Source organism: Lepidochelys olivacea (genome assembly GCF_965140295.1).
Source record: "Lepidochelys olivacea isolate rLepOli2 genome assembly, chromosome: 1".
NCBI lineage: Eukaryota > Metazoa > Chordata > Testudines > Cheloniidae > Lepidochelys > Lepidochelys olivacea.
The window spans coordinates 354,254,261-354,275,476 of NC_140411.1; the positions used below are offsets into that span (position 1 = coordinate 354,254,261).

The 21,216-nt window shown below is 57.7% G+C and overlaps 1 protein-coding gene across 2 annotated transcripts in view; it reads right to left on the reverse strand.

The window, feature by feature from the left end:
- Window positions 1-21,216, reverse strand: part of SHANK3 (SH3 and multiple ankyrin repeat domains 3) — a gene marked incomplete at its 5' end in the record, with an annotated part of 664,505 nt that overhangs the window by 293,200 nt on the left and 350,089 nt on the right. For both annotated transcript variants that reach the window (XM_084611263.1, XM_084611264.1), the window contains one exon: window positions 13,638-13,840. In XM_084611263.1, the coding sequence (XP_084467389.1) occupies window positions 13,638-13,840 (203 nt within the window). The remainder of the gene's footprint in view (window positions 1-13,637; window positions 13,841-21,216) is intronic.

Here is a 21,216-nt window from a genome sequence, read left to right on the forward strand (position 1 = left end):
TGGATTCTGTCCTTAAGTAACTTACACATGGAACTTCTATGCTGATTCATGTGTGGTTATTTGTTACCAGCCATCCTCAAGATAGTTAAAGTACTAGAGTCCAGATGAACACACACACACACCACCACAACAGCCCAGAAGAATCCCCCCCGCCCCTTCCCCTCCTCCCCCCCATATATGTGCTTCAATGTGGTGCTGAACACGCCCCAGGAAATCCACTAGCGAAGGGCAGGATTCCCATCTGGAAGGCAAGCGATTAGCTCTGTGGCTGAGAACATAGAATCATAGAATATCAGGGTTGGAAGGGACCCCAGAAGGTCATCTAGTCCAACCCCCTGCTCGAAGCAGGACCAATTCCCAGTTAAATCATCCCAGCCAGGGCTTTGTCAAGCCTGACCGTAAAAACCTCTAAGGAATAGTTCCTGCAGGCTCAATAGCAAGGAGCACTTCTGCGGGTTCCTGATGCCACCAAGCCCAGCAGATCAGACACTTGCTCAGAGACTTCGTCCTGCAGCCTCAACAGCCCTAGAGGGAATGGTGAAAAGGCAAACGCTTTGACAAAGAACTTAACCCCCAGGCACCTTCAGGATGGCACAATGGGTTCTAAAGACAGGGAGCAGTACAGGGTAAGATGGCAGCAGGCAATTGCAGGGGGAGGGACCGCTCAGTGGTTTGAGCATTGGCCTGCTAAACCCAGGGTTCTGAGTTCAATCCTTGAGGGGGTGCCATTTAGGGATTTGGGGCAAAAATTGGGGATCGGTCCTGCTTTGAGCAGGGGGGTTGGACTAGATGACCTCCTGAGGTCCCTTCCAATCCTGTAGTCTATGATTCTATGAATATACCTTCAACTGAACAGCTACTTCTCACACTGAGACACCCTCACATGCCCCACACCACTGACACAGAGAGAAACTGGATACAACTAACTTAGGCTTGAGTAGAAACTGGGAGTGGATGCGTCATTACACAAAGTAAAACTATTTCCCCATGTTTATTCCCCCACCCCCCACTGCTCCTCAGACGTTCTTGTCAACTACTGGAAATAGCCCACCTATCACTACAAAAGGATCCCCCCCCAGCTCGTAATAGCTCATCTTAAGTGATCACTCTCCTTACCGTGTGCATGGTAACATGTTCTCTGTGTATATAAATCTCCCCACTGTATTTTCCACTGAATGCATCCGATGAAGTGAGCTGTAGCTCACAAAAGCTTATGCTCAAATAAATTTGTTACTTCTAAAGTGCCACAAATCCTCCTTTTCTTTTTGCAAATACAGACTAACACGGCCGCTACTCTAAAACCTGACAGAGAGAAATGTTACACATCCATTCTCTCAGCCCCGATCCCACCAAGCCCTGCCCAAACAACTCTCCCCATCATCTTCCCCTGTTCAGCCCCACCACATCTGTAGACCGCTCCCCTCTTCACCTTCTGCCATCCAGGGACACCTCCACCTGCTTCTCTCTAGCTCCCTAAAGCACCCTCCTCCCAGTACAGCACCTCCATCCCCAGACAGATTGCCTAGTTCTCGCTCCTCCACACACCTTTCAGTACTTCCATCTGTGGAAATTCCATTGCCATTGGCACCCTGTGAACATTATCCCAACCTCAGAGAGCTGCCCTCCCACTTCTGGTCAGATCCTGACTCCCGCCCCCAGACCCAGGTGTCTCTTGAGAGGTTGACGCTCTGGCGCCCATGTTATTCAGAGCCAGCTCCAGAAGAATGCCCCAGCGTGTCAGCCAGGGACCGTCCCTCACTCCTACAGGTCAGGCAGAAGAGACTCAGAGCCACTAGCCGGACAATCTGCCCCAGCTTGCAATGGGAGGCACGGGTTTGTACACAAACTGGTGACCAAACATCTACCAAAGTAGCCCTCACAACCCCCAGCAGACTCTTCTGCCTGGGTAGGGAACCTGAAGGCAAACTAGAAGAGCAACTACAAGGGAAGAGCCCCATATCTATCGGATCATCCCTCTCCTTCCCACAAGAACAGCACCACAGCGACAGAGTAAAGAGCTGCCCACTCCTGCCCTCTGCCTCTCCTGTTGTAGAGGGAGGACTTCTGTCTCCAGGTCTGTCGAAATGGCGCCTTTCACAGCTTCAAATAAATAGGAACAAGAACAAAGGTACAGAGCGGGTATATTTCCCATCCTCAGCTTTCCAACAGGTCAGAGCCAGGCTAAAATCTGAGCACAGAGATCCTATCAGTGGATCAGACCAATGGTCCTAGCTCAGTACCCTCTCTCTGACAGGGCCCAGCATACAATGCTCTCTAGGAAGATTCAAGAAATCTTGCTGTGAAAATGATGGGATTCTTGCTCATGGGGAAGGTTTTTCCTAACCTTGTCAGTGGGAGGCTGACTTCTGCCCTGAAGCAGGAGCTCTTACACGATTTTAAAAAATCCTGTCTAATGTAACAGAGGATATTCTCAAGATCCCATAAATCTCTAATCCTATCATGAATTCCGCTATAATTTTGGCCTCACTGACACACTGTGGCAGTCTATTCCATAAATGAATTGTGTTTTGTGCAAAAAGCATTTCCTTTTATCAGTTTTATATTGGTTGTCTTTCAGTTTAATTGACTGTCCCCTTGTTTGTGTATTATGAGAGAGGTCTGTGGTGCCGGCAGAGAGGGGCCAGCTCCTGCCAAGGTCCCCATGCCTCAGTGAGACGCTGACAAACACAGAGCCGGAATCAGCCCGGCTCACCTGGGTGTTCGTATTATCAAACTAGAATGATAAGGGTGCGTTTAGACTTCATTGAATGCTTGTCAGTTGCTGCCGGCATTACTGTCACTTGTAACATCTGTACCCGACACTGTAAGATAGAACAGGAGTGGTTCTGCTCTAAACCTCTGACTGCGTAAATCACCAGGCAGGAGAGAGAAATTCATTAGTGTGAAGAGCTGATCTTCAGCAGAACGTGCTATGCTACAGGAAAGGTCCATCAATACCAGATGCACTGTTGTGGGTGGCTGCAACTGGAACGTCCCTGCACACCAGCAACAAGAGGACAAAAGACATTTGTTCTTCTGCTCCCTTCCCCATGAAGATGAGCCCTGCAAGTAGACTCTACCCAACAGCTGAGTGCTCAGCTCAGAGCACATGGCAGGAAGAGGAGAATAATCCAAACAAAAGCAACTTGCTATCTCCTTGAGCTGCTTGGAAGGGGGGAGAGGTGTTTTTTGGAATAAGCAAGAGATCCCCAGATGTTTAGCCTGGGTTTGCCCTAAAGGACATAGAGAGCTTGCTGATTACAGAAGCTTCTATTATAATTGTAAGTGTTGAAAGATAACTCATTTGGGTATCTGTGTCTATGCTTTAACCTTGTAAATAACTCTGGTTTCCTTTTCCTAGTTGATAAATCCGAATAGATTTTATTATAGGTTTAGCTACAAGCATGGTCTTTGGTGTGAGACCTAAGGTACAACTGACATGGGGTAAGTGACTGGTCCAGTGAGACTGGGAGGAACTAGAATATTGCCGTTGGTATTAGGTTTCAGAGTAACAGCCGTGTTAGTCTGTATTCGCAAAAAGAAAAGGAGTACTTGTGGCACCCCAGAGACCAACCAATTTATTTGAGCATAAATAATTGCCACAGCTCACTTCATCGGATGCTTACTGTGGAAAGTGTAGAAGATCTTTTTATACACACAAAGCGTGAAAAAAATACCTCCTCCCACCCGAATCTCCTGCTGGTAATAGCTTATCTAAAGTGATCACTCTCCTTACAACGTGTATGATAATCAAGGTGGGCCATTTCCAACACAAATCCAGGTTTTCTCACCCCCTCCCCCCACCACACACACACAAACTCACTCTCCTGCTGGTAATAGATTATTTGAGCATAAGCTGTGGCTCACGAAAGCTCATGCTCAAATAAATTGGTTGGTCTCTGGGGTGCCACAGGTACTCCTTTTCTTTTTGCGAATACAGACTAACACGGCTGTTACTCTGAAATGTAAGGAGAGTGGTCACTTTGGATAAGCTATTACCAGCAGGAGAGTGAGTTTGTGGGGGGCGGGGTGAGAAAACCTGGATTTGTGTTGGAAATGGCCCACCTTGATTTTCTCACCCCCTCCCCCTAGCTGGTAATAGCTTATCCAAAGTGACCACTCTCCTTACATTTCACAGTAACAGCCGTGCTCGTCTGTATTCGCAAAAAGAAAAGGAGTACCTGTGGCACCCCAGAGACCAACCAATTTATTTGAGCATGAGCTTTCGTGAACTACAGCTGATGCTCAAATAATGCTATTACCAGCAGGAGAGTGAGTTTGTGTGTGTTTGGGGGGTGGGCGGTGAGAGAACCTGGATTTGTGCTGGAAATGGCCCACCTTGATTATCATACACATTGTAAGGAGAGTGATCACTTTAGATAAGCTATTACCAGCAGGAGAGTGGGGTGGGAGGAGGTATTTTTTCATGCTTTGTGTGTATATAATAAGATCTTCTACACTTTCCACGGTATGCATCCGATGAAGTGAGCTGTAGCTCACGAAAGCTCATGTTCAAATAAATTGGTTAGTCTCTAAGGTGCCACAAGTCCTCCTTTTCTTTTTGTTGGTATTAGGGACCATCTATCACAAAGGTACACTCACCTGGGTGGTGAGGTGGATCAGAGTGCCCAAGGGGACTGTCGGTGACTCCATGCTATCGCTGTTATAGTGCCTGAGGAGTTTACGCTTGCTACAGAAAGAAAGGAGAGCAGCAGAATACGGACCCTGGACCTCAAAAAAGCAGACTTGGACTCCCTCAGGAAACGGATGGGCAGGATCCCCTGGGAGAATAACATGAGGGGGAAAGGAGTCCAGGAGAGCTGGCTGTATTTTAAAGAATCCTTAGTGAGGTTACAGGGACAAACCATCCCGATGTGTAGAAAGAATAGTAAATATGTCAGGCGACCAGCTTGGCTTAACAGTGAAATCCTCGCTGATCTTAAACACAAAAAAGAAGCTTACAAGAAGTGGAAGATTGGACAAATGACCAGGGAAGAGTATAAAAATATTGCTCGGGCATGCAGGAGTGGAATCAGGAAGGCCAAATCACACCTGGAGGTGCAGCTAGCAAGAGATGTTAAGAGTAACAAGAAGGGTTTCTTCAGGTATGTTAGCAACAAGAAGAAAGTCAAGGAAACTATGACAGGTTTCAGAGTAACAGCCGTGTTAGTCTGTATTCGCAAAAAGAAAAGGAGTACTTGTGGCACCTTAGAGACTTAGAGTAAGGACGGTGATCACTTTAGATAAGCTATTACCAGCTGGAGAGTGGGGTGGGAGGAGGTATTTTTTTCATGCTTTATGTGTACATAATAAGATCTTCTAAACTTTCCACAGTATGCATCCGATGAAGTGAGCTGTAGCTCACGAAAGCTTATGCTCAAATAAATTGGTTAGTCTCTAAGGAAAGTATGGGCCCCTTACTAAATGAGGGAGGCAACCTAGTGACAGAGGATGTGGAAAAAGCTAATGTCCTCAATGCTTTTTTTGCCTCTGTCTTCACGAACAAGGTCAGCTCCCAGACTACTGCACTGGGCAGCACAGCATGGGGAGGAGGTGACCAGACCTCTGTGGAGAAAGAAGTGGTTCAGGATTATTTAGAAAAAAGCAGGACGAGCACAAGTCCAAATGGGGCCGTATGCGCTGCATCCGAGAGTGCTAAAGGAGTTGGCGGATGTGATTGCAGAGCCATTGGCCATTATCTTTGAAAACTCATGGCGATCAGGGGAAGTCCCAGATGACTGGAAAAAGGCTAACGTGGTGCCCATCTTTAAAAAAGGGAAGAAGGAGGATCCTGGGAACTACAGGCAGGTCAGCCTCACCTCGGTCCCTGGAAAAATCATGGAGCAGATCCTCAAGGAATCAAGTCTGAAGCACTTAGAGGAGAGGAAAGTGATCAGGAACAGTCAGCATGGATTCACCAAGGGAAAGTCACGCCTGACTAATCTAATTGCCCTCCAGGACAAGATAACTGGCTCTGTGGATGAAGAGAAAGCGGTGGACGTGTTGTTCCTTGACTTTAGCAAAGCTTCTGACACGGTCTCCCACAGTATTCTTGCCAGCAAGTTAAGGAAGTATGGGCTGGATGAACGGACTATAAGGTGGACAGAAAGCTGGCTAGACTGTCAGGCTCAACGGGTAGTGATCAATGGCTCCATGTCTAGTTGGCAGCCAGTATCAAGTGGAGTGCCCCAACGGTTGGTCCTCGGGGCCAGTTTTGTTCAATATCTTCATAAATGATCTGGAGGATGGTGTGGATTGAACCCTCAGCAAGTTTGCAGATGACACTAAACTGGGAGGAGAGGTAGATACGCTGGAGGGTAGGGATAGGATACAGAGGGACCTAGACAAATTGGAGGATTGGACCAAAAGAAATCTGATGAGGTTCAACAAGGACAAGTGCAGATCCTGCACTTAGGAGGGAAGAATCCCATGCACCACTACAGACTAGGGACCGAATGGCTAGGCAGCAGTTCAGCAGAAAAGGACCTGGGGTGACAGTGGACGAGAAGCTGGATATGAGTCGACAGTGTGCCCTTGTTCCCAAGAAGGCCAATGGCATTTTGGGATGTATATGTAGGGGCATTGCCAGCAGATCGAGGGACGTGATCGTTCCCCTCTATTCGACATTGGTGAGGCCTCATCTGGAGTACTGTGTCCAGTTTTGGGCCCCACACTACAAGAAGGATGTGGATAAATTAGAAAGAGTCCAGCAAAAGGCAACAAAAATGATTAGGGGTCTGGAACACATGACTTACGAGGAAAGGCTGAGGGAACTGGGATTGTTTAGTCTGCGGAAGAGAAGAATGAGGGGGGATTTGATAGCTGCTTTCAACTACCTGAGAGGTGGTTCCAAAGAGGATGGTTCTAGACTATTCTCAATGGTAGCAAATGACAGAACAAGGAGTAATGGTCTCAAGTTGCAGTGTGGAAGGTTTAGGTTGGATATTAGGAAAAACTTTTTCACTAGGAGGGTGGTGAAACACTGGAATGTGTTACCTAGGGAGGTGGTGGAATCTCCTTCCTTACATATTTTTAAGGTCAGGCTTGACAAGCCCTGGCTGGGATGATTTAGTTGGGGTTCGGTCCTGCTTTGAGCAGGGGGTTGGACTAGATGACCTCCTGAGGTCCCTTCCAACCCTGATATACTATGATTCTATGAATTGGTTGGTGAAATCGAAGTATGGAACTCATACAATCTGGGGTTTGTGCCCAGCTTCCTAACAGTCTGTCCTGAGGTTGGTACTCGTGCTCTTGAGTTCCTGCAGGTTGTGCTACGAGGACAAGTAAGAGCAACCCACCTACGCTGTTGATCCCAACCATTATTTTATGTGCCTACTGAAAACACAAAGCAGAGATACATAATGGAGGAAGAAGTAGGAAAAATAAAGGAAAAACAGAAAGGAGACATCCAAGGCACTACATTAACCCAGAATTTAGGGGAGAAGGAGAAATGTGATGCCAATGCAGCTTCAAACATAACCTCTCCCATCAACGTGCGCGTTTGGCGACATATGACATTTATGACAAACTTGAAAATATCAGTGAAGTGAAGCAATGTTCAGCAAGCAACATACAAAAAGAAAGGGAAACTAAGAGTCACTTTAGTGTTTCCTCTCAAAACAATCTCCTGCCCCATCCCCTGTCTTGGGCCAGGAGCAGGCGATTCTTGAAACATGTCCTTAAAGGAGACTGCCCAGCATTCTGCCCAAAACCATCCAGTTCAACAGCATCTCTTTTCAAAGATATTCCTATTCTAGAGAGGAAGGCAATATTACTGGGAATCTAGACAACAATGAATGCGGGCAGAACTAGGCCAAAGGTGAGATGTAGGACAGGAAGGTAAGATATTAGGCCCACAGGGAAAGAAAAGGAAATGCAAAACTTAGCTGCTGCTTACTAGGTAGATTACTGCTTCCAGATTCCTCTAAAATCTCAGACAGTTATCAGGAACGGTGTGTGCAAGAGGATAATCCATGGAATCATATGCACCAGGGTAAGGCCCCGCCATCTCTGCCAGGATGAGAATACCCCATGAGGAGCAGCTTCCAAGCAAAGGAAGCTTCCAGCCTCCGCTTCACCACTTCAGCAGTTTTGTGAACACTTGATACTGACAAAACCCCAGTGAGCAGAGTCTGGGAGTCACTGGAACTCTTTGCCTTCACCCCCATGCCCTGAAACATGCATGGAGCACAGCAAGAATGTGCAGCAACAACTGTAAGTTTCTGCAGTCCCCCAAATCATCTTCGCTGCACTTCCTATTTCGAAGAGGAGTGGGTAACCCTGAGGGAAATTCTCCTGTACGAAGCAGACCCCACTAAAGACAAACATGACTAAGGAGATGCATACCCAACGGGGCCACCCCAAAGGCAGCCGACACAGGAATGGTCCCAGTCAGGCAAGCAACCACCAACTTCTGTTGGCCCCTCCCTCCACATACAGTCCTTGGCTCTCAGAGCCGAGAGGGGATCTGCTGCGAACCGGAACCAGCCCCTTGTCCAGCTGCTGACTGCACTTTAGAATCATAGAATATCAGAATTGGAAGGGACCTCAGGAGGTCACCTAGTCCAACCCCCTGCTCAAAAGCAGGACCAATCCCCAATTAAATCATCCCAGCCAGGGCTTTGTCAAGCCTGACCTTAAAAACTTCTAAGGAAGGAGATTCCACCACCTCCCTAGGCAACGCATTCCAGTGTTTCACCACCCTCCGAGTGAAAAAGTTTTTCCTAATATCCAACCTGAACCTCCCCCACTGCAACTTGAGACTATTACTCCTTGTCCTGTCCTCTTCTACCACTGAGAATAGTCTAGAACCATCCTCTCTGGAACCACCTCTCAGGTAGTTGAAAGCAGCTATCAAATCCCCCCTCATTCTTCTCTTCTGCAGGCTAAACAATCCCAGTTCCCTCAGCCTCTCCTCATAAGTCATGTGTTCCAGACCCCTAATCATTTTTGTTGCCCTTCGCTGGACTCTCTCCAATTTATCCACATCCTTCTTGTAGTGTGGGGCCCAAAACTGGACACAGTACTCCAGATGAGGCCTCACCAATGTCGAATAGAGGGGAACGATCACGTCCCTCGATCTGCTCGCTATGCCCCTACTTATACATCCCAAAATGCCATTGGCCTTCTTGCCAACAAGGGCACACTGCTGACTCATATCCAGCTTCTCGTCCACTGTCACCCCTAGGTCCTTTTCCGCAGAACTGCTGCCTAGCCATTCGCTCCCTAGTCTGTAGCTGTGCATTGGGTTCTTCCGTCCTAAGTGCAGGACCCTGCACTTATCCTTATTGAACCTCACCAGATTTCTTTTGGCCCAATCCTCCAATTTGTCTAGGTCCCTCTGTATCCTATCCCTGCCCTCCAGCGTATCTACCACTCCTCCCAGTTTAGTATCATCCGCAAATTTGCTGAAAGTGCAATCCACACCATCCTCCAGATCATTGATGAAGATATTGAACAAAACCGGCCCCAGGACCAACCCCTGGGGCACTCCACTTGACACCGGCTGCCAACTAGACATGGAGCCATTGATCACTACCCGTTGAGCCCGACAATCTAGCCAACTTTCTACCCACCTTATGGTGCATTCATCCAGCCCATACTTCCTTAACTTGCTGACAAGAATACTGTGGGAGACCGTGTCAAAAGCTTTGCTAAAGTCAAGATACAATACATCCACTGCTTTTCCTTCATCCACAGAACCAGTAATCTCATCATAGAAGGCGATTAGATTAGTCAGGCATGACCTTCCCTTGGTGAATCCATGCTGACTGTTCCTGATCACTTTCCTCTCATGTTAAGTGCTTCAGGATTGATTCTTTGAGGACCTGCTCCATGATTTTTCCGGGGACTGAAGTGAGGCTGACTGGCCTGTAGTTCCCAGGATCCTCCTTCTTCCCTTTTTTAAAGATTGGCACTACATTAGCCTTTTTCCAGTCATCCGGGACTTCCCCCGTTCGCCACAAGTTTTCAAAGATAATGGCCAATGGCTCTGCAATCACAGCCGCCAGTTCCTTTAGCACTCTCGGATGCAACTCGTCCGGCCCCATGGACTTGTGCACGTCCAGCTTTTCTAAACAATCCCTAACCACCTCTTTCTCCACAGAGGGCTGGCCATCTATTCCCCATGTTGTGATGCCCAGCATAGCAGTCTGGGAGCTGACCTTGTTCGTGAAGACAGAGGCAAAAAAAGCATTGAGTACATTAGCTTTTTCCACATCCTCCGTCACTAGGTTGCCTCCCTCATTCATTAAGGGGCCTACACTTTCCTTGGCTTTCTTCTTGTTGCCAACATACCTGAAGAAACCCTTCTTGTTACTCTTGACATCTCTTGCTAGCTGCAGCTCCAGGTGCGATTTGGCCCTCCTGATTTCATTCCTACATGCCCAAGCAATATTTTTATACTCTTCCCTGGTCATATGTCCAACCTTCCACTTCTTGTAAGCTTCTTTTTTATGCTTAAGATCCGCTAGGATTTCACCATTTGCCTGCACACAGCTTTGCTCTGGGCCCTTGGCCACTGCCCTGGGTCAGCGGGGTCCCATGCTGCCTATCCCACTACAGGACTCCCCATACGCGCTTACAAACTCTGCACCTTGGCCATGCCCAGGGCCCAGCGCTGCCCACGGGGTTCCCCTACCCGCTCCCACCCCCTGCACCCCAGCTGTGCCCAGGGCCCCTCGATCAGTGCTGCCCACGGGGTACCCCTGCACGCTCCCACCCCGGCCATGCCCAGGGCCCCTCGATCAGCGCTGCCCACTGGCGTCCCTGCAAACTCCCACCCCCTGCACCCCAACCGTGCCCTGCCCAGCACCCCTCGATCAGCACTGCCCATGGGTGCCCCTGCCCACTCCCACCCCCTGCACCCTTACCGTGCCCAGCACCCCTCAATCAGCACTGCCCAAGGGTGCCCCTGCCCGCTCCCACCCCCTACCCCCCGGCTGTGCCCAGCACCCCTCGATCAGCACTGTCCACGGGCGCCCCTGCCCGCTCCCACTCCCTGCACCGTGGCCGTGCCCAGCACCCCTCATCAGCGCTGCCTACGGGCACCCCTGCCCGCTCCCACCGCCTGCCCCCCGGCCGTGCCCAGCACCCCTCGATCAGCGCTGTCCACAAGCACCCCTGCCTGCTCCCACCCCCTGCCCCCCGGCCGTGCCCAGGACCCCTTGATCAGCGCTGCCCACGGGCGCCCCTGCCCGCTCCCACCCTGACCGTGCCCAGCACCCCTCGATCAGCGCTGCCCACGGGTGCCCCTGCCCGCTCCCACCCTGACCGTGCCCAGCACCCCTCGATCAGCACTGCACACAGGCACCCCTGCCCGCTCGCATCCCCTGCCCCTCGGCCGTGCCCAGCACCCCTCGATCAGCACTGCCCACGGGCGCCCCTGCCCGCTCCCACCCTGACCGTGCCCAGCACCCCTCGATCAGCGCTGCCCACGGGCGCCCCTGCCCGCTCCTACCCCCTGCACCGCGGCCGTGCCCAGCACCCCTTGATCACTGCTGCCCACGGTTGTCCCTGCCCGCTCCCACCCCCTGCCCCCCAGCCGTGCCCAGGACCCCTCGATCAGCACTGCCCACCGGCGCCCCTGCCCGCTCCCAGCCCCTGCCCCCCCCGGCCGTGCCCAGCACCCCTCGATCAGCACTGCCTACGGGCACGCCTGCCCGCTCCCACCCCCTGCACCGCGGCCGTGCCCAGCACCCCTCGATCAGCGCTGCCCACGGGCGCCCCTGCGCGCTCCCACCCCCTTCCCCCCGGCCGTGCCCAGCACCCCTCGATCACTGCTGCCCACAGGCACCCCTGCCCGCTCCCACCCCCTGCCCCCCGGCCGTGCCCAGCACCCCTCAATCAGCACTGCCCACGGGCGCCCCTGCCCGCTCCCACCCCCTGCACCCTTACCGTGCCCAGCACCCCTTGACCACTGCTGCCCACGGGCGCCCCTGCCCGCTCCCACCCCCTGCACCGCGGCCGTGCCCAGCACCCCTCGATCAGCGCTGCCCACGGGCGCCCCTGCGCGCTCCCACCCCCTTCCCCCCGGCCGTGCCCAGCACCCCTCGATCAGCGCTGCCCACGGGCGCCCCTGCGCGCTCCCACCCCCTTCCCCCCGGCCGTGCCCAGCACCCCTCGATCAGCGCTGCCCACGGGCGCCCCTGCGCGCTCCCACCCCCTTCCCCCCGGCCGTGCCCAGCACCCCTCAATCAGCACTGCCCACGGGCGCCCCTGCGCGCTCCCACCCCCTGCACCGCGGCCGTGCCCAGCACCCCTCGATCAGTGCTGCCCACGGGCGCCCCTGCGCGCTCCCACCCCCTTCCCCCCGGCCGTGCCCAGCACCCCTCAATCAGCGCTGCCCACGGGCGCCCCTGCCCGCTCCCACCCCCTGCCCCCCGGCCGTGCCCAGCACCCCTCGATCAGCGCTGCCTACGGGCGCCCCTGCGCGCTCCCACCCCCTGCCCCCCGGCCGTGCCCAGCACCCCTCGATCAGCGCTGCCTACGGGCACCCCTGCCCGCTCCCACCACCTGCCCCCCCGGCCGTGCCCAGCACCCCTCGATCAGCGCTGCCCACGGGCACCCCTGCCCGCTCCCAGCCCCTGCCCCCCCCGGCCGTGCCCAGCACCCCTCGATCAGCGCTGCCTACGGGCACCCCTGCCTGCTCCCACCCCCTGCCCCCTGGCCGTGCCCAGGACCCCTTGATCAGCGCTGCCCACGGGCGCCCCTGCCCGCTCCCACCCTGACCGTGCCCAGCACCCCTCGATCAGCGCTGCCCACGGGCGCCCCTGCGCGCTCCCACCCCCTTCCCCCCGGCCGTGCCCAGCACCCCTCGATCAGCGCTGCCCACGGGCGCCCCTGCGCGCTCCCACCCCCTTCCCCCCGGCCGTGCCCAGCACCCCTCGATCAGCGCTGCCCACGGGCGCCCCTGCGCGCTCCCACCCCCTGCCCCCCGGCCGTGCCCAGCACCCCTCGATCAGCGCTGCCCACGGGCGCCCCTGCGCGCTCCCACCCCCTGCACCCTTACCGTGCCCAGGACCCCTTGATCAGCGCTGCCCACGGGCGCCCCTGCCCGCTCCCACCCTGACCGTGCCCAGCACCCCTCGATCAGCGCTGCCTACGGGCACCCCTGCCTGCTCCCACCCCCTGCCCCCTGGCCGTGCCCAGGACCCCTTGATCAGCGCTGCCCACGGGCGCCCCTGCCCGCTCCCACCCTGACCGTGCCCAGCACCCCTCGATCAGCGCTGCCCACGGGCGCCCCTGCGCGCTCCCACCCCCTTCCCCCCGGCCGTGCCCAGCACCCCTCGATCAGCGCTGCCCACGGGCGCCCCTGCGCGCTCCCACCCCCTTCCCCCCGGCCGTGCCCAGCACCCCTCGATCAGCGCTGCCCACGGGCGCCCCTGCGCGCTCCCACCCCCTGCCCCCCGGCCGTGCCCAGCACCCCTCGATCAGCGCTGCCCACGGGCGCCCCTGCGCGCTCCCACCCCCTGCACCCTTACCGTGCCCAGGACCCCTTGATCAGCGCTGCCCACGGGCGCCCCTGCCCGCTCCCACCCTGACCGTGCCCAGCACCCCTCGATCAGCGCTGCCCACGGGCGCCCCCACGCGCTCCCACCCCCTTCCCCCCGGCCGTGCCCTGCCCACCCCGCACTCACCCTTGATGGCTTCGCCCCGGTTCAGCTGGATCTCGCCCTCGCCCTGCGGCGTGTAGCTCTTGACCACGATGAACCTGCGGCCGGGCACGGCGCTGTACAACTTGCGCTTGGGCCCGCGCAGGGCGGCGGGCGCGGCGTGGCGGGCGGGCTCGGGCCCCGGCCCCGGCCCCGGCCGCGGGGGGGCGCCCTGGCCGCCGCTGGGGCTGTAAACGAAGACATAGGTTACGGTGCTGATGCCCGGCAGCGCGCAGCCCGGCCCGCCGCGGGGCAGCGCCATGGCGGGGGCGCGGGCGCGGGGCTCAGCGCAGCCCCGCCAGCGGCCGCCCTGGCGCGGCTCCGGCCCGGCCCGGGCCCCGGGGGCCGCCGGCCGCGGGCGGCTCCATGGCTCCGCGCCGCCCCGCCGCGCTGCCTGCGGGCTGCCGCCGGCGCATGGCCCGGGCGCGGCGCCCCGCGGGGCTCGGCTCCCTCCGGCGCCGCCGCTCGCACAGGCCGGGCGGCAGGTGCCTCTCGGCGGCCGCGGCTCCGCCCCTCGGCGGGCGGGGACTCGCCGCCGCCGCCCCGGCACGGTCCGGCCCGGCCCGGGGCCGCCCGCCCCGCGCTGCCCGGGCCGGCCTGCGTGTGGGGCAGAGCCACGTGCCGCGGCTTGGGGGGCGGCGCCCGGGGGCTAGGGCCGGGGGGCAGCGCCGGGTGTCAGGGGGCAGGGGGGCAGCGCTGGGTGTCGGGGGGCAGGGGCCGGGGGGCAGCACCAGGTGTCAGGGGCAGGGGTTGGGAGGCAGCGCTGGGTGTCAGGGGCAGAGGTTGGGGGGCAGCGCTGGGTGTCAGGGGGGCAGCGCTGGGTGTCGGGGGGCAGGGGTTGGGGGCAGCACTGGGTGTTAGGGGGGCAGTGTGTCGGGGGGGCAGCGCTGGGTGTCGGGGGGGCAGGGGTGGGTGTCGGGGAGGCGAGGGCAGTGTCCGGAGGAGGGGTGTGTAGGAAGGGGGGCAGTGCCCAGGGGAGGCGGGGGCAGTGCCCAGGGAGGGGTGTATAGGAAGGGGGGCAGTGCCCAGGGGAGGCGGGGGCAGTGCCCAGGGAGGGGTGTGTAGGAAGGGGGGCAGTGCCCAGGGGAGGCGGGGGCAGTGCCCAGGGAGGGGTGTGTAGGAAGGGGGGGCAGTGCCCAGGGGAGGCGGGGGCAGTGTCCGGAGGAGGGGTGTGTAGGAAGGGGGGGCAGTGCCCAGGGGAGGCGGGGGCAGTGTCCGGAGGAGGGGTGTGTAGGAAGGGGGAGCAGTGCCCAGGGGAGGCGAGGGCAGTGTCCGGAGGAGGGGTGTGTAGGAAGGGGGAGCAGTGCCCAGGGGAGGCGAGGGCAGTGCCCAGGGAGGGGTGTGTAGGGAGGGGGGGCAGTGCCCAGGGGAGGCGAGGGCAGTGTCCGGAGGAGGGGTGTGTAGGGAGGGGGGGCAGTGCCCAGGGGAGGCGGGGGCAGTGCCCAGGGAGGGGTGTGTAGGAAGGGGGGGCAGTGCCCAGGGGAGGCGGGGGCAGTGTCCGGAGGAGGGGTGTGTAGGAAGGGGGAGCAGTGCCCAGGGGAGGCGAGGGCAGCGTCCGGAGGAGGGGTGTGTAGGAAGGGAGGGCAGTGCCCAGGGGAGGCAGGGGCAGTGCCCAGGGAGGGGTGTGTAGGAAGGGGGGGCAGTGCCCAGGGGAGGCGAGGGCAGCGTCCGGAGGAGGGGTGTATAGGAAGGGGGGCAGTGCCCAGGGGAGGCGAGGGCAGTGTCCGGAGGAGGGGTGTGTAGGAAGGGGGGCAGTGCCCAGGGGAGGCGGGGGCAGTGCCCAGGGAGGGGTGTGTAGGAAGGGGGGGCAGTGCCCAGGGGAGGAGGGGCAGCGTCCGGAGGGGGGGTGTGTAGGAAGGGGGGGCAGTGCCCAGGGGAGGAGGGGCAGCGTCCGGAGGGGGGGCAGTGGCCACGGGAGGCAGGGGGTTAGGGCCCTGGTGGTTTGTGTGGGAGGCAGGTGGGGGCAGTGCCCAGGGGAGGCGAGGGCAGTGTCCGGAGGAGGGGTGTGTAGGAAGGGGGGGCAGTGCCCAGGGGAGGCGGGGGCAGTGTCCGGAGGAGGGGTGTGTAGGAAGGGGGAGCAGTGCCCAGGGGAGGCGAGGGCAGTGTCCGGAGGAGGGGTGTGTAGGAAGGGGGGGCAGTGCCCAGGGGAAGCGAGGGCAGCGTCCGGAGGAGGGGTGTGTAGGGAGGGGGGGCAGTGCCCAGGGGAGGCGAGGGCAGTGTCCGGAGGAGGGGTGTGTAGGAAGGGGGGCAGTGCCCAGGGGAGGCGGGGGCAGTGCCCAGGGAGGGGTGTGTAGGAAGGGGGGGCAGTGCCCAGGGGAGGAGGGGCAGCGTCCGGAGGGGGGGTGTGTAGGAAGGGGGGGCAGTGCCCAGGGGAGGAGGGGCAGCGTCCGGAGGGGGGGCAGTGGCCAGGGGAGGCAGGGGGTTAGGGCCCTGGTGGTTTGTGTGGGAGGCAGGTGGGGGCAGTGCCCAGGGGAGGCAGGGGAGGACAGGGCCTGATGGTTTATGTGGGAGGCGGGGGACGTGTATGGCGTTGGGGAGGGTGAATGTCAGCCCCAGGGGTTGTGCTGAGGTTTGTGTAATTTATTCTGTGCCCCTCCTGCTCTGCGAAGGGGGTGGGGACGCTGGGAATCCCCCCCTGCCCTTTGCTGAGCCAGCCTCCCTATTTCAGCAGAACGGAGCTTCCTCCCTGTCTCTGCTCCACCTCCCACCCCGCAGGCGCCTGTGAATGGCTGCAAGGAGCCAGGGCTGGGATACCTGTGGAATAGGGACACGGCCTATCGAGAGGGGACAGACTAGCGGGCAGAGAAGAGTGAGGGGCAGGGCAGAGTGGTGAAGAGAGAGAAGAGTGGGGCACAGGGGTGTGGGGGGGTGGGACACAGAGGAGGAGCGGGGTCAGACAGGTGGAAGCATTTCAGGGGCCCAGGCCTGGTGGCTCTCAAAGGGCTTTGCAGCCCCATCACCACAGGGCCCCCCTCCTGCTGTCTGCTCTGGGGACTGGGGGCTGTAAACGTGGGGGGGGGGGTTGGGGTTTCCTCTGGTCAACATCAGTCACCAGCCAGCTGCCCGCAATAGTGGGAAAGGTGATGAAAGGCAGGATTCTCAGCCAGCTCCCCTGCACTGCCCTCCCCACTCGACCTCAAGCTAGGCCTCAGTGCTCCAGGCTCTTCCCCTGATGTATACATTCAGCCCTTTGTGAGGGCCCCTCAGTGCACAGAGTTGCACCTCAGCATCTCAGTGCCAGGTCCCCCCGCCCCCCACCTTCCATGGCTTCTGATAGTAACCTCTTCAATTCACTGTCCCAGAACAGTGGCTGGAAAAAGACCTGCCTCAGACCAAACCCTCCTCAGCCAAGGCCAGCACAGAGCCAGCCTCCTCCTGATCTTGGGGGAGTGGGAGGGCCATGCAGACACATAAAGGAGGCTGGGAGGGAGGGGGCAGTATAGCAGGGTCTTCTCTTTTGTGTTGGGCTCTGCTGCTGCTCAGAGTTGCTGCTTGGCTGAGCAGATGCATCGCTGCCGGGGGGGTACCCTGTCAGGGTTAAAAGAAAAGCGAGCCCTTCAGGTGCTCTCAGAGGTACCACACTGATAGGCATCACTCCGATGCACAGATTATGTAATTCCTTGGATTTGCAACCAGGTGGGGGGTAAAACAGGCAATTCTGGAAAGAGCAAATTCTGGATGGACAGGAAATAGTTCATAGTTCCCGAAATCACCGACCAATGAACAGCCAGATACCCCCATACAGAGAAGAGGGGAAGGGATGGTTAATACTTAAACAAAACACATAACAACAAATGGCAAGGCCTCGTGTCTTGGAAATCACCATTTAAGCAAATTCTTTCATCAAACTCAGTCCCATGCACAGACTCAGGCTTCAACTCCAAACAGGCTGTGGTATTGGAGTGGGCATTTTTCTGTAATAAACGGGGCCTTAGTTCAAAAGCTTGGTGTTCTTTGTACAGTACAAAGCTGTAGTCCCTGGAGTGAACTGCTGCTTATACAAAATAAATAAAACTCTGTAATAAGAGTTCTAAATCGCACCTTAGTATCATTTTTACTAACTGCAGAAGTAATAGTAATGGGGATTTGATTATTAGAAATAGTTGGATTTGTGATGACCAGGAGAACCACCTAGTGAATTGCTTGCCAGGTGCAAAGGTTGTGGACCTCTGTGACAAAGTGGGAATGTTCTTAATGTTTTCTCTGAATACTGTGCGGGTGCCTCAGTTTCCCCTATGCAGTTCTTAAGTATCCAGGTGGTGAGATAAGAGTGTGTGATTGTGGCTGAGCCCTAGGGGGCCAGTGTGATGGTGTCTGCACAGAGAATAGCCGACAGCCTGTCCCCTGGCAACTGATGGGCTGGGCCCCTCCTCTACAAAGGTGCCAACTGAAGGTGTTGGAGAACAAAGAGATCAGGTGGCCTCCTGGCCCAGGAAAGAGACAAAGCCCAGAGGAGGAGGGGCTGGAGAGTTTCAGTTTGGAGCTGGCTGGGGAAATGGGGGGAGGCTCAGATGCGGCTCTGGTCTTCCTGCCCCCCCCCCCCCCAAGACGGACCTGACTGAGGGGTCCTTTTCTCTGTACCTACAAGCTCTGTTTTAGACCATGTTCCTGTCATCTAATAAACCTCTGTTTCCCCGGCTGGCTGAGAGTCACATCTGACTGAGGAATTGGGGTGCAGGACGCAGTGGCTTCCCCAGGAGCTCCGCCTGTGCGGACTTGCTGTGGGAAGCACACAGTGTGGACAGGGATGCTGAATGCCCCAAGGTCAGCTCCAGGAAGGTCAAAGCTGTGTAAGATTCTTGCCCTGGGGAGAGGAAGCTTCCACAGAGTCCTGACTGGCTTTGTATGGAGCAGTTCCAGAGCATCGCCCGGTGACTCCGTGACAACTGGTGGCATGTACTGCACCCCATGAATGGCACTTCTTGCAGTAAGTGACTGGGGAGCAGTAGAATGAAGGGGGAGTAACGAGGACCAGGCATGCTGAAGGCTCAGAGAGGGACAGTTTCAGGGGGCGAAGGAGCTACCCTTAACCCCTGGGAGTGTGTGACCAGCGAGAAAGACTGTCGCAGTAACAGGGTCCCCTGTGGGGACTGCGGTGAGCAGTCTCAGGGGCGGAGGAGCCTGTGGCTTGGCCCTGGGAGAGAGGTGGTGACCTGGAGAAGGTCTGGCACAGGAGAGGTTCTTCCTGGAAACCGTGGGGAGCTGAGAGCACACAGGCCTGTGAGTCCACAACAACTTGGGAACAGCGAGGTGATGGCCTATCACCATCTCCTTAAGAAGGACATTGTAACCCTGTGCAAAAAGAGAGGGTTACGCATTGGAAAGTTCACCAAAGCACAGTTCATCGTGCAGCTGGAGGAGGATGACCACTCTAAGGAGCAGATTTCTGACCCCAAATGGGGCTATAGCAGGATCTGGAGCAGCTGGAGTGGTAGCCAGGCATCCCCAAGAGTCCTGTCCCCGACCAGATGGGGGGGGGGGGTCTTCATGATTGGGTTCCCCATCAGGGGATCGGAGACGGACAGGATTGGAGCTGAGTCCAAGATGAGCGAGAGGACCGTGAGAGACAGCGAAAGCCCGAGAAAGAGCTGCAGGAGAAGCAGCAGCAACGGCATGGTGGAGTGGAGATGGCATAGGGGACCTCCCCGGGGTGAGTGGGGATAGACCCTGGGGTGCCAGCTCCGCAGGGAAGCTCGAGACTAAATTGCTGCCCCTGGTTAAAGGGGGGGGGGATGTGGATGCCCACCTCACTGCCTTTGAGCAGGCTGGCAATTTGAACCAGGGGGACCCTGCGGAAAAGCCCCAGTATCTAGCTCCCTTGCTGGGTCCCAAGGCCACAGACTCCGTCAGCCAGATGGGTAGGGAGGTGGACAGGCTCCCACTCCTGGCCCTGGCCTGTGTGTCTGCGTGCAGTCTCCTGGGCTCAGGCCCCTTGGACCCACAGTGGGAGCGGGAGGTGATGGTCAATGGGGAGACATTCCTGGGGTGGTGAGACCCTGGGACAGAGAGAACTGTTGTCAGGCCCCGGGTGGTGCAGCCTCAGATGCTGAGGGGCTGTGTGAGTTGGGTGAGGGTCCCAGGGATGAAGACCCTCACCCTGCCTATGGCCCGGATCCCTGTGCAGACCCGGGGGGGTCGGGCTGGCTGGTCGTTGGGGTTCTCCAGGATACCGGCTGTGAGACCCTGTTGGGGGATGACTTTGTCTCTTTGGGACAGGATCCAGGCCCTGCTTCTGTAATGGCTGAAGGTTTGAATTTGAATCCAGGGAACCAATCGGCGGAGAGGGAAATTGTCAGTGAAAATGCAGATGACCTGGCTGGCATGGGGGAGGAGCGGCTAAGCTCAGGCTTACATCCGATGAAGTGAGCTGTAGCTCACGAAAGCTCATGCTCAAATAAATTGGTTAGTCTCTAAAGTGCCACAAGTACTCCTTTTCTTTTTGCGAATACAGGCTAACACGGCTGTTACTCTGAAACCTAAGCTCAGGCTATCTGCCTGCCTGTAACCAGACCCCTGGGGCTGGGTGGGACAAAGAGATGTTCCCTCCCCCCCTGCACACCGGAGAGGGGGCTGACGCTGGCTCTGATGCTGTAAGGAGAGCAGAGAGCTCACTGCCTGCCCCCACTGGGACAGCAAGGGCAGCGCTGAGCACGGGGGGACCTGAGACCCCAGCTGAGTTAGGGGACCCACAGGCAGGGCAGTTCGGCTGCCAACCAGGTTTAGCTGGTCCAGAGGCACTGCTGCGAAGTGATCTCACAACACGGAGGAAGCGACCAGAGACAGGGCTCAGCGGGGCTGTGACCCCGGGCTCAGCGGGGCTGTGACCCCAAGCCCAGCTAGCAAGTGGGAACAGGTCCCACTCCCTCCCCCAGCAGCTCAATTCCAGACCGAGCTGCAGAAGGATCCCTCCTAGGAGGAGCTGAGGGGACTTGCTGGCCACAGGCTACAAACCCCCGTGGGGAAGGCTGCAGGGACAGATTCCCGTGGGAGAAGGGATTCCTGTACCGGGAAGGGGCTCCCCCAGGGGAAGTAGAACCGTGGGGGATCAGGAGGCCGCTGGGGGTGCCCCAGAAGTGTCGCCGCCGGCTGTCGTACCTGGCCCACAATGACCCTCTCTCGGGACACCAGGGGATCCAGGCCGCAGGCAGCGGCTGCTGCAGAACCGTGACTGGCCCGGAGTCTGGGACGCAGCCCAGCAGCACTGCAGGTCCTGTGACCCCGGCCGGGGGGGGGGGGGAGGCCGGGATAAGGGTGAAGCCCCCTTGAGACCCCTGCCCATCATAGAGGAACCTTTCCAGAAGGGGGCTCTAGACATAGTGGGGCCCCTCAGCAAGGCAACCCAGGCAGGGAAGAAATACGTCCTGGGGGTGATGGATTTCACCACCCGCTACCCAGGGGCAGGGGCTCTGTCCTCCACCGAGGCAGACACCAGGGCAGATGCGCTGCTGACAATCTTCAGCAGAGGGGGTTCCCCAGCGAGGTCCTTACAGACCAGGGGTCCAATGTCCTGTCAGCCCTGCTCTGGGGCTGGTGGGAGAAATGGGGGGTCTGGCCCACCTGGGCC